Below are 17,419 nucleotides of genomic sequence, written 5' to 3'. Positions count from 1 at the left end.
AACTTATGAATCATGTCTGTGGACGACTAGTTAACGAGTACCTTCCAACTTTAACGAAGCGAAGCAAAATGGAACTAAACGCGTTGTCAATGTAAAAACTGCTTTCGTTACGTACGTCCAACCCGTTACCGGTCTCGGCCACCCCGTTGTCTCGCACGTGTCTCGGATGATTAGCCGTTTTTGCTTTCTCGGAACGGAGATCTAGGCAACGCTAGCTACTCTCTGGCCTCTTGGTTACATCATTCGACCCCTTCTTAGGATTAATTTATGGGTTTCATCTCACTTGAGCCTGTTAATGATACATCAATTCAAGATTGCCGAAACCAATACTACAAAAGTTGAAACTCTGCTCGCTAAAAAGTGGGAACTTAACTTTTTCCTTAAAAAAACGTGTGAAAACAGTTACTCTCCGAAAAAATACTCAAAATAACTTTAGATTACTGAATTTACATTACTGGAAACGTGTTCTCTACACATAGAGTACATGATAAGTCTTTTCAATATGCCTTTGGGACCTGAATTTATTTTGACCGCTTTCAATTTTTACAAAGTACCAAATTTGGAACTTCGGGATGTTGCTATAAAAATTAACTTAAAATTTGTTTATGCCTGATTTCTACAATGATTGTTATGGTCTTGAAATTAATGAACTCTCTGTCAGATGAATATCATCAGCACTCGTTTTTTTCTGCATCAAGTTTACACTGAAAACCAAAAAGCTCCAATTTTTGGTGGAGGTTTAAATAATCTCAAACTAAGCTGGGAGCATCTATCGTAAACGGTTTTCATTTTGCCCGCTGTGGCAATTCGATTTCTGAACTGACCTTATCGTGGTCTTAGTTAGTTCAAACTTCTAGTGTCTTTGAAAATGTCTAGATTTCCCAGCGTAGTTTTTTGAATTGTTACTTAGGCTATTCCCGAACTATAAATATACTGTGCAGATTGCACTTCGAGAGCAATTCGTCCTATTTTTGTTGGTCTAAGAGTGTTTAATCAAATTTTTCTCAACTTTTGCTAAATTGATTTAACAACATTTCATCGCCAATCTTTTGTAGAATTCAATTTTGTAAGAAATTGGCTGATTTTCGAAAATTTGAGCACAAAAACCTTGCGTATTAATGAGCTGAAATGTGATGAAATGCGCTGGAACTTCTCAAGAAATGCGCTGATTTTTCAATATTTCAGCGCAAAAACCTTACATAATAATGCACTGAAATGTGCTGAAATGTGCTGAGACTTTGTAAGAATTGCGATGGAATTTCAGCGCAATTCTTTCAAAGTTTCAGCGCATTTCAGCACATTTCAGCGCATTATTATGTAAGGCTTTTGCGCTGAACTTTTTGAAATATTAAGTGCTTTTCAGTGCATTTCTGATATAATTTTCGGAAAATTTCTCGACGCGGGGAGTTTAATCTGAAATATTTTTTGTTTTGAATTTTTTATCTCTTATATTATCCAATATTGCTCATGCACTAAAGTAATTGAATAGTGAATGACCGGTGAATCTAAAATTCAACCGGAGTCAGTACATTGCAGATTCTCTGGGAAACATTTAGACTTAGTAGAAAACTCAATGAATTGGGAAATGTCATCTGTGAATCCATCTCACACCCCAAAAAAAATTCATGGCCGTAATAAAATTTTGGCTAGCTCTTGGCAAAGCTTTTTTTGCAAACTTTAAGCTTAAAAATTTTCGGGAATCAACTGAAGGTTCAGCTAATGGCTATTATATTTTTAGTGTTCATTTGTGTTACCACGAGGAAACAGTTTAAAAGTTCCCAGTTTATATTTTGGAAGCAGTTTAAATTTCTCAGTTTTTTGTTTTAGTTTTGTATTAAATTCAATCACTGACTATAAATTCCATCACTGCTCTATTGCTGCACAAGCTATGTTTATATTGAAGTATGATGATAGGGATGCCGATGGATGAAGATGATCAATTCTAAGTCATTTTTAAAGTCAAGAAAAATAAAATAGGTTCAGAAAAATTGTTACCATAAGTCTTCAGAGCAAATAAGTAAATCTATTTGTTTTGTAGGGGGAAGCAAAGGAAGCTTTAAAAAATTTTTTGCAAAAATGTTCGTGCGAATCATCACGCTGCTGCTGAGGATGACTTCGTGCGTCAAATGCTGCACTTTTGTACATTCTTTGAAGTTTTCAGCTACTCAAAATAAGGCAAAACTATTGGTTAATCGATTACTGAAAATGTTCTAAATTTTTTAAACAAGACTTTTATGAGAGTAAAGCAGCGGAAAAACAACATAGTATTTTTGAATAGTTGATTGCAGATTCCTACAGCCAGAGTACACGGCAAGTGAATTTGGGCCCTATTCTGTCTATTTACGGTCTATTGGAAGAAAGTTTTGCACAGATTCGAAAACTTATTACAACAGAAGCTGGAAAAAGCTGGATCTAATTGACTTTTGGAATCCCCAATAAACGAAGAAAAAGAAAACTTTAAATTTGTGATTCCAATTGATTTGTTTCTAACCTATGAACTGTTTTGGGGGATCAAAAATTGGAAAATCAGAACAAAAATGATATCACATTTTGATCCGAAATATTTTGCAAACCAAGAATTTCCTTTGAATTAATGCGGAGATAGGACGTTAATCTCGATTGAATCAATCTTTATCCAAAATTTTAATATTATATTTAGTTATTCAGAGGAAAGATGTAGTATGTTTGATTTATAATATTACAACATGTAACTTTAACCTTGGGGTTATTCGATATTACATGTTTGAGATTTTTAAAAAAATATGCAAACCAAGGTTACAGCACATCTTTAACTTGAAAAACAAACAAAACCTCAAAAACTCACGTTTGATCAGTGAGTTTTACCATCAATTGTCAATATTTCGAATAAATTGTCTCCAAGAGGTAAGTTTGAAACTCTTGCGATTAGAGAGTTATAACAACTTTTGATTACTTAAAGTACTGATTTATTAACGAAAAAGACCTCTAATTTGTCAATGAAAAACTGAGAATTGTCCTTTTTCCTCAATTTTAGCATGAAAATCTGAGTGACTTCTTTTTTTAATAGTTAACGAGTGACTTCCCACTTTAACGAAGCGAAGCAAAATGGATCTAAACGCGTTGTCAAGGTAAAAACTGATTACGTTACGTACGTCCATCCCGTTACCGGTCTCGACCACCCCGTTGCCACGCACATGTTTTGGATGATTAGCCGTTTTTCCTTTATCGGAACGGAGATCTAGGCAACGCTAGCTACTCTCTGGCCTCTTGTTTACATCATTCGCCCCTTCTTTGGATTAATTTATGGTTTTCCTCTCCCCTTAGCCTGTTGATGATGCATCAATTCAAGATTGCCGAAGCCAGTGTTAAAAAAGTTGAAACACTGATCGCCAAAAAGTTGGAACTTGACTCTTTCCAAAAAAACCTGTGAAACAGTTACTCTCCGATAAAAGAGACTCAGAAAACCTTTGGATTATTGAATTTACATTACTAGAAACGTGTTCTCTACACATAGAGTACACTGACAAGTCTTTTCAATATGCCTTTGGGACCTGAATTTTTTAAGACCACTTTCAATTTTTACAAAGTATCAAATTTGGAAATTCGGGAGGTTGCTATAAAAATGTACTTATATTTTTATTATTCCTGATTTTTGTAATGATTGTTACGGTCTTGAAACTAATGAACTCGGTGTCAGATGGATATCATGCGATAGCACGCATTTTTTTTGTATCAAATTTACACTGAAAACCAAAGTGTTCTAATTTTTGGTGGAGGTTTAAATAATCTCAAAATAAGCTGTGATCATCTATCGTAAACGGTTTTCCTTTTGCCCGCTGTGGCAATTCTGAATTGACCTTATCGTGCTCATAGTTGGTTCAAACCTCTGGCGCCTTTAAAAATATCTAGATCGCCCCGCGTAGTTATTTGAACTGCTACTTAGGCTATTCCCGAACTATAAATATAGTTTGCAGATTGTACTTCGAGAGCAATTCATCCCATTTTAGTTGGTCTAAGAGTGTTTAATCAAATTTTTCTCATCTTTTGCTAATTTGATTTAAAAAGTTTTAATCGCCAATCTTTTGTAGAATTTAATTTTGTAAGAAATGCGCTGATTTCCGAAGAGTTGAGCACAAAAATCTCTCATATTAATGAGCTGAAATGTGGTGAAATGCTCTGGAACTTTGTACGAAATGCGCTGAAATGCGCTTATTTTTCAAAAAGTTTGGCGCAAAAACCTTACATAATAATGCGCTGAAATGTGCTGAAATACGCTGAAAATCTGTAAGAATTGCGATGAAAATTCAGCGCAAATCTTACTAATTTTCAACGAATTTCAGCACATTTCAGCGCATTATTATGTAAGGTTTTTGCGCTGAACTTTTTGAAAAATAAGCGCATTTCAGCGCATTTCTTACAAAGTTCCAACGCATTTCAGCACATTTCAGAGCATTATTATCTAAGGTTTTTGCGCTGAACGTTTTGAAAAATAAGCGCAATTCAGCGCATTTCTTGCATAATTTTCGGAAAATTTCTCGACGCGAGGAATTTAATCTGAAAATTGTGAAACGTATGTTTACATTTTTTTCTGTTTTAAACATTTTATCTGTTATATTATCCAGTATCGCTCAAGCACTAAAGTAATTAAATAGTGAATTACCGGTGATTCTAAAATTAACCGGAGTCAGTATAATGCAGATTATCTGGGGAACAATTAGACTTAGTTGAAAACTCAAAGAAATGAGAAATGTCATCTGTGAATTCATCTCACACCCAAAAATACATTCAAGGCCGTAATGAAATTTTGGTTAGCTCTTTTTCAAATGGTTGATATCAAATTTAATTAGCAGAAATATCTAATGTTCTTGGCAAATTTTTTTTTTTGAAAGTTTAAGCTTAAAAAATTTCCGGAATCAATTGAAGGTTCAGCTAATGGCTATATTTTTAGTGTTCGTTTGTGTTACCACAAGGAAAGAGTTTAAAAGTTCTCAGTTCATTTTTTGGAAACAGTTTAAATTTCTCAGTTTTTTGTTTTAGTTATGTATTAAACAAGTTAACTGACTTTAAATTCGATCACTGCTCTTTTGCTGCACAAGTTATGTTGATATCGAAGTATGATGATAGGGATGCCGTTGAAGATGATCAATTCTAAGTCATTTTTAAAGTCAAGAAATATAAAATAGGTTCAGAAAAATTGTTACCATAAGTCTTCAGAGCAAACAAGTAAATCTATTTGTTTTGTAGGGGGAATCAAAGGAAGCTTGAATAAGTTTTGCAAAAATTTTCGTGCGAATCATCACGCTGCTTCCGAGGATGACTTCGTGCGTCAAATGCTGCACTCCGATAGATTCTATGAAGCCGAAAGCATGCTGAGCTCTTGACCCCTTACACATGTGGCTGACGTACCAGACAATGAAGAACCCATTACGCAAAACCAGTTTTTGATGCAAAGACCTTACAATTCACTGCCACCAGGAGACTTCTGATCAACCGTCCAAGCATCCTTCAAGTTATGGAAAAACGTACAGCAGCCTATCATGTCTGGGGACGACTAGTTAACGAACACCTTCCCACTTTAATGAAGCGAAGCAAAATGGATCTAACTGCGTGGTCAAGGTAAAAACTGCTTTCGTTACGTACGTCCAACCCGTTACCGGTCTCGGCCAACCTGTTGTCTCGCACGTGTCTCGGATGATTAGCCGTTTTTCCTTTCTCGGAACGGAGATCTAGGCAACGCTAGCTACTCTCTGGCCTCTTGGTTACATCATTCGCTCCTTCTTTGGATTAATTTATGGTTTTCCTCTCGCCTTAGTCTGTTGATGATACATCAATTCAAGATTGCCGAAGCCAATATGATTAAATTTGAAACTCTGCTCGCCAAAAAATGGGAGCTTGACTCTTTCCAAAAAAACCTGTGAAACGGTTACTCTCCGATAAAAGAGACTCAGAAAACCTTTGGATTATTGAATTTACATTACTAGAAACGTGTTCTCTACACATAGAGTACACTGACAAGTCTTTTCAATATGCCTTTGGGACCTGAATTTTTTAAGACCACTTTCAATTTTTACAAAGTTCAAAATTTGGAACTTCGAGAGGTTGCTGTAAAAATTAACCTAAAAATTTTTGTTCCTGATTTTTGTAACGATTGTTACGGTCTTGAAATGAACGAACTTTCTGTCAGATGGATATCATCAGCACTCGTTTTTTTCTTTATCAAGTTTACACTGAAAACCAAAGTGTTCTAATTTTTGGTCGAGGTTTAAATAATCTCAAACTAAGCTGGGAGCATCTATCATAAACGGTTTTCCTTATACTCTCCGATAAAAGAGACTGAAAACAATTTTAGATTACTGAGTTTACATTACTAAAAACGTGTTCCCTACACTTAGAATACACTGACAAGTCTTTTGAATATGCCTTTGGGACCTGAATTTAATAAGACCACTTTCAATTTTTACGAAGTATCAAATTTGGAACTTCGGGAGGTTGCTATAAAAATTAACTTAAAGTTTGTTTATGCCTGATTTTTGCAATGATTGTTATGGTCTTGAAATTAATGAAATCTCTGTCAGATGGATATCATCAGCACTCGTTTTTTTCTGTATCAAGTTCACACTGAAAACCAAAGTGTTCTATATTTTGGTGGAGATTTAAATATTCTCAAAATAATCTGTGAGCATCTATCGTAAACGGTTTTCCTTTTGCCCGCTGTGGCAATTTGACTTTTGAATTGACCTTATTGGGCTCATAGTTAGCCCAAACCTTTGGTGTCATTAAAATTATCTAGATTGCCCCGCGTAGTTTTTTGAACTGTTACTTAGGCTATTCCCGAACTACAAATATACTGTGCAGATTGCACTTCGAGAGCAATTTATCCTATTTTAGTTGGTCTAAGAGTGTTTAATCAAATTTTTCTCAACTTTTGCTAATTTGATTTAAAAAATTTTCATCGCCAATCTTTTGTAGAATTTAATTGTGTAAGAAATGCGCTGATTTTCAAAAAATTGAGCGCAAAAACTTTACACAATAATGCGCTGAAATGTGCAGAAATGCGCCGGAACTTTGTAAGAAATTTGGTGAAATGCGCTTGTTTTTCAAAAAGTTCAGCGCAAAAACCTTACATAATAATGCGCTGAAATGTGCTGAATTATGCTGAAACGCTGAAAATTTGTAAGAATTGCGATGGAAATTCAAATGCTGCACTTTTGTAGATTCTATGAAGCAGGTAATCAGCTACTCAAAATAAGGCAAAACAATTGGTTAATCGATTACTGAAAAGGTTCAAATTTTTTTAAATAAGCCTTCTATGAGGGTAAAGCAGCGGAAAAACGAGATAGAATTTTTGAATAGTTGATTGGAGATTCCTACAGCCAGAGTACACGGCAAGTGAATTTGGGCCCTATTCTGTCTATTTACGGTCTATTGGAAGAAAGTTTTGCACAGATTCGAAAACTTATTACAACAGAAGCTGGAAAAAGCTGGAAATAGTTGACTTTTGGAATCCCCAATAAACAAAGAAAAAGAAAACTTTAAACTTGTGATTCCAATTGATTTGTTTCTAACCTATGAACTGTTTTGGGGGATCAAAAATTGGAAAATCAGAACAAAAATGATATCACATTTTGATCCGAAATATTTTGCAAACCAAGAATTTCCTTTGAATTAATGCGGAGATAGGACGTTAATCTCGATTGAATCAATCTTTATCCAAAATTTTAATATTATATTTAGTTATTCAGAGGAAAGATGTAGTATGTTTGATTTATAATATTACAACATGTAACTTTAACCTTGGGGTTATTCGATATTACATGTTTGAGATTTTTAAAAAATTATGCACACCAAAGTTACAGCACATCTTTAACTTGAAAAACAAACAAAAACTCAAAAACTCACGTTTGATTAGTGAATTTTACCATCAATTGTCAATTTTTCGAATATATTGTCTCCAAGAAGTAAGTTTGAAACTCTTGCGATTAGAGAGTTATATCAACTTTTGATTACACAAAGTACTGATTTAATAACGAAGAAGACCTCTAATTTGTCAATGAAAAACTGAGAAAAGTCCTTTTTCCTCAATTTTAGCATAAAAATTCGTTGTAAACAAGAACTATGTTGTCTCAGAGCTTCACTAAATCGAAGCATTTGAATTTTTCGAGTGGTTTTGTAGCGCTCAACGGAATTAGAACGGATAGTATTAAATTATTATAGCCTAATGTTACGCCAAAAAATTTTGATTCAAGGTATTAGAAAACAGTGTTTTGAAAATTGGTTTAAAAGTGAATCGTTCAAATGATAGAAAGGATCAAGCGTGCTCTATTTTAATAGTCACTTTAGAGAATAAACGTTTATTTTTATGCCGAACTGAGAACATTGATGTGTTAATTTCAGAGTTTAAACTGCTATAATTGGTCTCATTACATGTATTTGACAAAACGTCCACATGTATAAGAATTGGGTTTATATAAGCTTAGTTATCAGAATTTTGGTCATTCAGAAAAGATACAACAAACAATTCAGCAGAAAGCATTTGATTTTTTAAAAGCGTTTAATGACTTCCTAGACGGCCATTGATGTTGTAATTTGACCTTACATAAGATTGACCTCACTCCAAAATGTTAGTTCACGAAGATTATATCTACGTTCTGTTCCTTTTTTCTGACTGTTGTGTTTTATGACAGTCTTCAGTTTTTACACCCCGCTCATTAGGTGAGAGAAAGTTTGTGTATGAGTTATATATATATATATATATATATATATATATATATATATCCCTACAATGGATCAAGCAGTCTCCCCTCTGTTTGGGCGAGTATTTGAAAAATAAATTAATCACCTATGGAGCTCGTGCTGCTAACATTGTTGCCGATCCCTAAACAGCGGTAACCGATAGGGATTGTATAAGTTAACTGAATGGTACGGACAACCCCGGCGATGAAAAGATCGATGGTCATTTAGCACAGCTAACCGCTTCACTGTTTTTTTAATAGTTGTCGATATTCCGCCAAGGACTTCGATTGCAAGAAGAACAAATTTATTTCCCATTTTTAAGCAGTTATTGTCGTGCAGGCTATATTTTCGTTCATGTGCTGCATCAAGTGGTTATCCTGCCTTTGTTGCGGCATTAGTGACAGAGTTGGATTGCAGCGACGAAGTAACAGTTACGTCAAATACAGCAGGTTCCCTGATTTTCAAGCCAGGACAAAGTTGTCTCCGGGGCTTGATTGGCTTTCTGGAATGAGGTTCCTTTTCTCCACCACTGGTGAGAGGTTGGCAGACGCGCAAGTGGACACTATTTCATCTCTAATCCGGTCATGTCATGCATATGCGTCTCCTCGACCGTGACACTCAATGGCATGGTCACCATAGATGTCAAGAACTCCTGCTTTACAAAGCGGGAACTCCCTTTCTGCAATATAGAGGGGGACACCCAACCTGTAGTTTGCACTAACTCTAAACACATTCTGTGCCATATGAAGTCCAAGAGCTGGAATGGAGGGAGCAGACAACCATGCTCCAGCTCGTCGAACATGCAGTGAGAGGAGTCGGGCAGATTATCTTTCAGAAGCTGGATTATCTTTGGGACCTTGAAATTCTTTGTGATCAAGAGCTTGTTGGATCGTCTATTGCGAACAGTTTTGAGTTCGCAACAGAATTGGAACCAGTTATTCTATACTTGAATATAGTTGCTGAAAAGCTTTGCAGTTTTTTGGGTTTTCTTGGGTTCAGAACTCGAGTCAAATAAAATTTTTTTCAGAAACATAATAACTCCATGATGCTGCGTTTTCTAAGATGTTGGTAACATTGGTAGATTTTTCATTCTTAAAAAAAATGGGGCTGCTTTATATTTTCCCTGAATCACTCGGATGATGTCACTGGCGCAATGATGCAGTGGCCAATAGAGATCTCTCTGTAGTAATTGACTAACTTTTTGTAAATAAATGCTGCATATTTGTGAATTTTTCTGACCGTACCAAAAGAACTTGATTAAGTTTATGGTATATCTTTTTGAGTTTTCAAATTAGATGTGCGAGCTGCAAAAATTTTATTTTATCTGAATCCTTAAAGTAGAACAGACACAAAAACGCTAAATATATCCCTTTTTTCTAATTCTCTCTGGTAGAAGATAATATTTGGAGGGATTTGGTAATCATTGATTAATCAAATTTAATAGCTTTGCAATTTTTAGATTTCTGTATCCTAACTGTATGAGGATGTTATGAAGGTTTTACAAATTAAAGATATGATTAATTCCTTCCAACATTTGATTTAATTTTTGTTTCAACAGATTAATGCATAGTTCTCAGTTCATCCATTCAAATTTTTGGTATATATGACCCAGATATTTTCGAGCACTGCCTTTTGTGGAACCAGCGAGGGTAATGTTTTTTTGTGCTATTTAACGGCTAACACTTTCAATTGGTTCTAGATGCAATCTTTATTTTATAAAACCAATTTTTTTCTACTATAAGTCGACCACTTGAACAGGAATCATGCAAGCTTGTCTATTAATCTGCTACGTGATTTTTGAACAACCAGAAGGGTGGTCTCCTGATTGGCCGACAGGGGATTTAGCCGACAACCAAAATATAAAAAATTTAAGCCGACAACCCGACCGCACACACCAACTGTAAGGGTGGGACGAACTTATGATGTTTTCACCAATCCAATTTGTCGATAAATCAGACTTAAACGTCAGCTTAGTTTATCACTTTTTCCTTTTCGGCTAAACCCTCCTGTCTGCCAATATTGCTATAGCATCATAACCATAGTTGCAGTAAATCTCAGTGAGTAATGAACTGTCGCATCCTACCTCCATTAAAAATCAGCTTTCACTAATTATTGAGAAACAATTGAGAAGATAAAGTGTGATCTTGGAATCCGCAGCAATAAACTCAGAATCAATCTTTCTGGTCCGGCTTTAAAAAATTGCTCGGAATGCGTTCAACCAATAATTAAATGCAAAATGTGACATGAATCATACTCTGAATCAGAGCTGATAGCTTTCTGCACTCTGCGGTATTCAATCGGAATACCTCTGATAATTAAGTAGAGCTCTGACAATTTCATTGGAGGAAAATTCTAGGGATAAGCATGTATAACCATGGATATGCCTCATTGAGCTTTTTAACATATAAGTTCACCAAATTTGGTAATTTTTGAAACTAAAGTTTTGTGCTAATTGAAGTTTTGTGGTATATTAACTTTTCATTCTTTGATATATACGATTCTGCTCTGCACACGTTCGTCTCTATCGACTGCCCGCCATTATGTGAATCAGGCTTTCATGAAGTGTAGTAAAATGGCGACATAGTTGAATCACTGCAGTACTGACGTGGCGTTTCTACGTGTAAGTAACAATTTTATTTGTATTGTATTCGCTCATTTGACGTTCAGTACAGCGTTCTTCATTGGTAACTACATTTGAACGTCTGACTAATTTCGCACGAAAACCATTCACATATAGATTACTTTTGTATTCAGAGAATACAGTTCTTATTGTACAACAGTCAGTATTCAAACATCGAGCTCATTATCTCACTTTCACTGTTTCCACCCATTTGAGTTTCGACTTTTTTGAAAAATTATTGTGGTCTAAAAGTTGTGAGTTGTCGACTGCTTCGGCGCCAAAATACACGAATTTTCAGCAATTTATGAGTGAAAATTTATTTTTTTCTTCAAAAATTGATTTGAGAAAGCAAAAATGAGCATACTAATTTGGAAAATGAGAGCGTAAACTACAGAAATGGGATGTCTTTTCTAACTGGAAGTTTGCATTTTTTTGTACTTTTCACTATTTTTTCCCTTTTGAGTAATTTTCTTTCAAATTTTACTCCATTATTTTGCTGATTGATGGTTATTTTCGTTGTTTTTATTTACCGATTAGCGCCCCCACCAAATTGGGACGGACCATTTGGTCCATTCCACACAACGTTCACCGCAAAATATGTCTTAAAACATTTAAAATTGGCTGAAAATGTAAAATTTTGTTGCGAAAGAATTGTTCAGAAGTTTCAATTTTGTCACTAAATTCCAGAGAAGGGCCAATTTGACTGTTTTGGGGAATTTGGTGAAAATTTTGTCCCTCAGTTTCCGACTTTAAACTTAAGATCTTCCATAGGTTGCGATACAGTGCACACAGTGTCGGAATTTTTAAATTACATTGTCCATATTCATAAAAATTACCTTATAAATTAATATTTGTACATTATACATTTTACTAGAAAATACAATTTTCTTTAAGAGAACAGCCACATGCAAAACATTTAAGCGAGAACGTTTATTTAGTATGTTTTTTATATAATCATTAAGTTATAGTTGATGTCAAGACACAATGATTAAAAAACTCCATATATGTTATTTAGATAAAACTGCTGCAAAAATTTTTCAACTTTGCAGAGCCAACTCGAAGAGACCAATTTTTGCAGCTTGCAAAAAATATGTATGGACTAAAGCATACTGAGCAGTCATCTGGTTGATGAAGAATGAGTAATGCACAAAATGTGGAGTATGGTGAGCAAATTGTGTTATTATAGGCGCGTACAATTGACATTTTGACATTTTTACAATAAATATGAGCCCAATAAATTCATATTTGTTTTGTACGAATCCAAGACAAATCTTTATTCAATAGTTTTGAAAGCAAAAAATGTAATTGTCGCTACTTTTTCCATTGCTTCAGATTTTTGTGCATCGGTTATTGGTTTGGCAAATAGGATTTACTGGGGATTGTGCTACAACCATCAAAGGGCTTCGAAATGAAGAAACGACTTTTATAAGGAAATGATCAGTTTTTGTCAAAACTAACATTTTTCTCGAAAACTGGTTCTCATCGTAAAAATTTTATTTAAAAAAAATTTTTTACTGAAATTTTGTGTTGCTCCGGCAGCCATTATCACAAAACGATTGCAACACTACATCTTTTTAAGCATGTACCGAAATCCATCACCGTTGTGGATGCAGTGGCCAGAATGCATACCCGTTTTTTGGTGATTCCGAATTGAAATTTTTCCAGGCTCATTTTTTGACAGCTAATACTCTGTTTAAGTCTACACCTCAGTTTTTGTGTACAAAAAGTTGGTGACAGTAACTTTAGCTTTAGCCTGCCCTCTCCAGTTTTTTTGGATGCTCGATTACTTTTTCATGTATCCATGCTTATATCTTATGGGTGGTTGCCTGAAACAAACATCAGCTTGAACAATTCTTCCATCAGAACTTGTTTTTTTGTAGATTAGCATTGAAGAGCGTTCATTTTCGGGAAAAAATGGTATGCTTAATGATATATGGGGTTTGAACGTATTTTTTTCAACAAACTTGCCTGATTGTCATGTTTCTTGAATTCGTTTCTCACATTTAACAACAAATGTATCTCTTTGTTAACAACGTGAGAAGATGAAGGACCGGAAAAGACTCGGCTTAACTGCTTAGCATTTTATTGTTTTGTTTGAAGTATTCGCCCCTTATCAATATATCGTTGTAGGCGCTTCATTTCCTTACCAGTGAGCTAAAGATCAATAGCCTTGACTTAATAGCATAATGATACACGGCGTCGTCAAGATTGTTATTGAGCAACAAAACATCCACAAAAGTAAAGTCTTGCAAGAACTTTGCATGATTATTAGGAAACAATCTTTCGGCAAGAACACCCTCATTAAACAAGGTAATAATATTCCTGGTGCATTTAAAAGGTCACATTACTTGAAATTTTTCGGAAGTTTCCTAAATACTGTAGTGTAAACTGTTGTGCTGTGAACTTTTACTCAGCCAGGAAAAAATGCTTCAATCTGATAGTGGATATAATATAGAAACAGTTTTGCTAAGATCCAAAATGATCTTGATATATGAAAAGGAGTTGGACAAATATAAATGTCGATGAATGTGGCCTTTTAGTCTTCAATATGACTTATTTTTCAAAACTTCTAAATCCAAAGAATGTTTCGTATATCGCATAAATCTGGATTGAAACAGAGCAAATTTTTGTACAAAGTTCACTTTTAATACTGTTCAAGCAAAAATGTTAAATAATTTAAAGTTTACCTCTTTTGCACCTAGCGCAAATGAAACGAAACGTACAGTTGAAATTTATTTGTCTCTCCGAAACAAAGTTTAGGTAGCAAAAAAAGAGCACAGTATTGTTCTGATTCTTTCAAATTCGAAATACGTCAGGAAATTATTCCTCTTGTCACTCCAAAAGGTAATATATTACATAACTAATTGATCACATTCCATTTTTCTATTTACTCCAAGATTTTAAGTCATTTTTAAAAAACAGATTTTATGGTGACCAATGCACTAAATTATACTAACTTTCCTTGGTTTTGAGATTGTTTTCTTTTTTTTCAATATTGTATAGGGCTAACCCGGTCTTTAGCCTTCTCGAGAGTTTAGATTGTTAAATTTTTGTATCACATCCCAAAATCGATATTCTCGCTATACAGATCCCTAGTAAAAACAAGATGTGATTCTATTTGGGTGACTTATAAGAGGAAATTGCTATTAATAAAGATCACAGCTTTGCATTTAAGGAGCTCAAGAGGCGCTTGGTTTAATAAATAGATGTGGTTGCCAATCAGATATGGCAACCAAACTTGCATTGATCATAATTTATCATCTGCAGAAATTAGCACATGTGAGACTTTAACAAATACCACATATGTTCTTAAAACGACAAGACTCTGAAATTATCCATCGAACTTTTTAATTTAGTCAATAAACAGTTGAATTTAAAAAACGTTTTACCTTAAAACTATGTGATTTTACTAAGATTTTGTTTATATTGAGGAAAATACAGAAAACTAGAGTAAATTGAAAGTGGGGTTGCTTTCTAGGTAGGTTGGCTCCTGACAGAACATTGAACAATAAAAAAATGCTTGGCGACAAAGACAGATACAAAGCTATCTTTAAACTGCTGATTACACCAATTTTTCAAAAAATGATCTGAAAACAAAATGTCATACATCTGGGAACATTGAAAAAACCAACGCGATTAAATTTCATCAACAAAAATCCAAAGTAGTCTAAAAAACATTTGAGGAGATAATCCCACATCGAAGAGCATATTTCAAAAGCTCAACATTTGACACACACACCACTAATACGTCAAAACTTGGCACTAAACTTTTGAACTAATGATTATCATCAATAGGGCACAAGGTAAAAGCTAAAATAGGTAACAACAAATAAAAAGTAAATGTTTGTGTCGCAAAACTTAATCCATTTTTAATCCTTTTTTTCAAATCCAACTAAACATTGTTTTTATTCAAATATTCTAGCAAAACATAATGGCACACACACTACTGTGCTGTCGAATCAAGGTAGCAAGTTTGGCAGACCAGTGGATGTTTTTTTTTACGTTAGGTTTTTCTTCTTGAACATAAGAAAGCAGCCGCTATGATCATGTCGTGAACAAAATGTTATTTCCTCTTTAATCCTAAATTGTAACTTAAAACATTCATTTTCATTTTGCAGCACTATTAATCAATTTCAATTCAACTTTAGTAAATCGCTTTCCAAATACGCTCGTTCAATCGGTATCGCGTCACTCGCACCGCGAATAGCCAATTCAATAGTTGGAAATTCAAATAGCAGAGTGATAAGTGACATCCCTGGTGCAATTGCCTTGACTAACTTGTGAGATAAGCATTCGCGACTCGATTGACTTAAACATTAGCAATTGAGCATAACATGGCGCAGTCAGCAGCTGAATTCAAAAAGACGCCTCTTCACGTTGACGCATTCTGGGAAAAGCCTACTGCCACTCCACTGCTAACGGTGGGTAAATTGACACAACAGTGGAAGCTAGCACTGCTAGCAAAAGAAAGAATTCAGCTCGAACATCTTTTGAACGACCCGCCAGCCACGGTAACATACCCACCCGAGCCGATTTACGAGGAAACAGTGGAGAATCACACGCAAGCAACTGAAAGGGAACGAAAGATCCGCAATCAACAGCTCAATGTAAATTGGCAAAATCGTTGCAAAAAGATCGATGAAATTGGTATCTTGTGCGGAGATAAACTATGGGGGATTTGTGAACAAAAATCAATATCTTTATTATACTTGAGCATTGGAACTGACGGACGACGTATTTTCAAAAGCAAACATCCCCATTTTCAAATAGAAAAACAGCAATTTAAGGAATTATGGCAAGTAATGGAGGACACCTTCACTAAATTTAGAAACATTTCGTACGACCGTTTTGTCTTTTACTCTTGCAAACAACAGAAAGGCGAATCTGTTGAAAGTTTCTACGGCCGCCTAATAGAACAAGCCGAAAATTGTAGTTTAGGAAGTGAAGAAACTACACTTTTTCGAGAAGCTTTCATACTAAAAATGATAGATCACGAAACTCAAAAAGAGTTTTTAAAGGAAACTGTTGAACCCTCCAAAGCAATCGAAATAGCAAATCAAATGGAAATGGGAGCAAAAAATCAGCAAAAGATAAATCAGAATTTGAATCTAACCACAAACTCAGTCAATGCAGTTAATAATTTTTCAACCACGCAATCGCAACGCGAATTCCCAACCAACTCGAAAGGATTTCACTCGATATCCAACTGTACCCCAAAACTATCAATATACTAGTATTTGCGCCAATTGTGGCCAACTGTGGAGTCACAATCATCGCCAAATTTGCCCCGCAAGTGGAAAAAAGTGCAATAATAGCGGCATAATTGGTCATTTTTTAAGAAAATTTAGAAAGCCGAAACGATCACTGGGACAAGCTCCGCAAACAAATGTCAACCAAATCGACAAGACCCTTAAAAAATGACGACGAAGAGTCTGTTAACTACACAACTAGTTATCAACAACTATACGACCAAGTCTACGATTCCAATTATGATGGTGACTCTGACGACTATGTAGCAGCTTTTTCATGTGAGTCGGCAAATCAACTCGAACCTCTGAATGCTAAAATACATTTTGAAAAGGTAGAAAGAAAGGCAATGATTGAATCTGGTAGTGCAGTTAGTCTCATCACAAAAACACTAGCAAATTGAATACTTCGAACTACATCATCTGCAAAATGGATCACTACGAGAGAAAAGAGGGACTTAAAAACATTCTCAAATGAGCCGATCAAGGTCCTCGGACATCGGGAGACAACAGTAACATACAATAATTGGACAGGTAAAGAAGCCAGCCTAATAGTGGTGGAGGATGGTGACATAGTCATCATTGGTAGAGACCTTTGCACAGGTCTTGGCCTTGCAATCGTCCAACATCAACAACCGGAGAATTGTAAATGTGTTAATAACATTAATAATACCAAATGTAAAATTAAAGAGACAATCGCGGCACAATTTACCCGTTTAGTTTTAAGAATTGGTCTCTCAAGGACACATGTAGCGAAATCAAATATTCACCAAAAGTTTACAGCAAAGCATCAAAAAGGTCGGAGCGTCCCAATAAAGCTATAACCTAGAGTTACGGCGGA

The 17,419-nt window shown here is 35.0% G+C and overlaps 1 protein-coding gene across 6 annotated transcripts in view; it reads left to right on the top strand.

Annotated features, from left to right (window-relative positions):
• The first annotated feature begins 11,292 nt into the window (after positions 1-11,292).
• The window catches only part of LOC142339296 (uncharacterized), a 106,273-nt gene continuing 100,146 nt past the window's right edge, over positions 11,293-17,419 (top strand). The window contains exons 1-2 of one of the 6 annotated variants that reach the window (XM_075389231.1): positions 11,379-11,491; positions 13,605-13,642. Coding sequence is in view for 1 of the 6 variants with exons in the window: in XM_075389227.1 (XP_075245342.1) it covers positions 12,468-12,495 (28 nt within the window). In the remaining 5 variants the exon portion in view is untranslated. Of the gene's footprint in view, positions 11,333-11,378; positions 11,587-12,282; positions 12,496-13,604; positions 13,643-17,419 lie in introns of those variants that run through there. The other 5 variants (XM_075389232.1, XM_075389228.1, XM_075389229.1 and 2 more) reach the window with 5 other exon arrangements.

The sequence above is a fragment of the Convolutriloba macropyga genome, chromosome 5 (assembly GCF_964194025.1).
Source record: "Convolutriloba macropyga chromosome 5, txConMacr16.3, whole genome shotgun sequence".
NCBI classification, from domain to species: Eukaryota; Metazoa; Xenacoelomorpha; order Acoela; family Convolutidae; genus Convolutriloba; species Convolutriloba macropyga.
The sequence above is the reverse complement of the archived record's forward strand: the minus strand, read 5'-3'. Positions and strand labels throughout refer to the sequence as shown.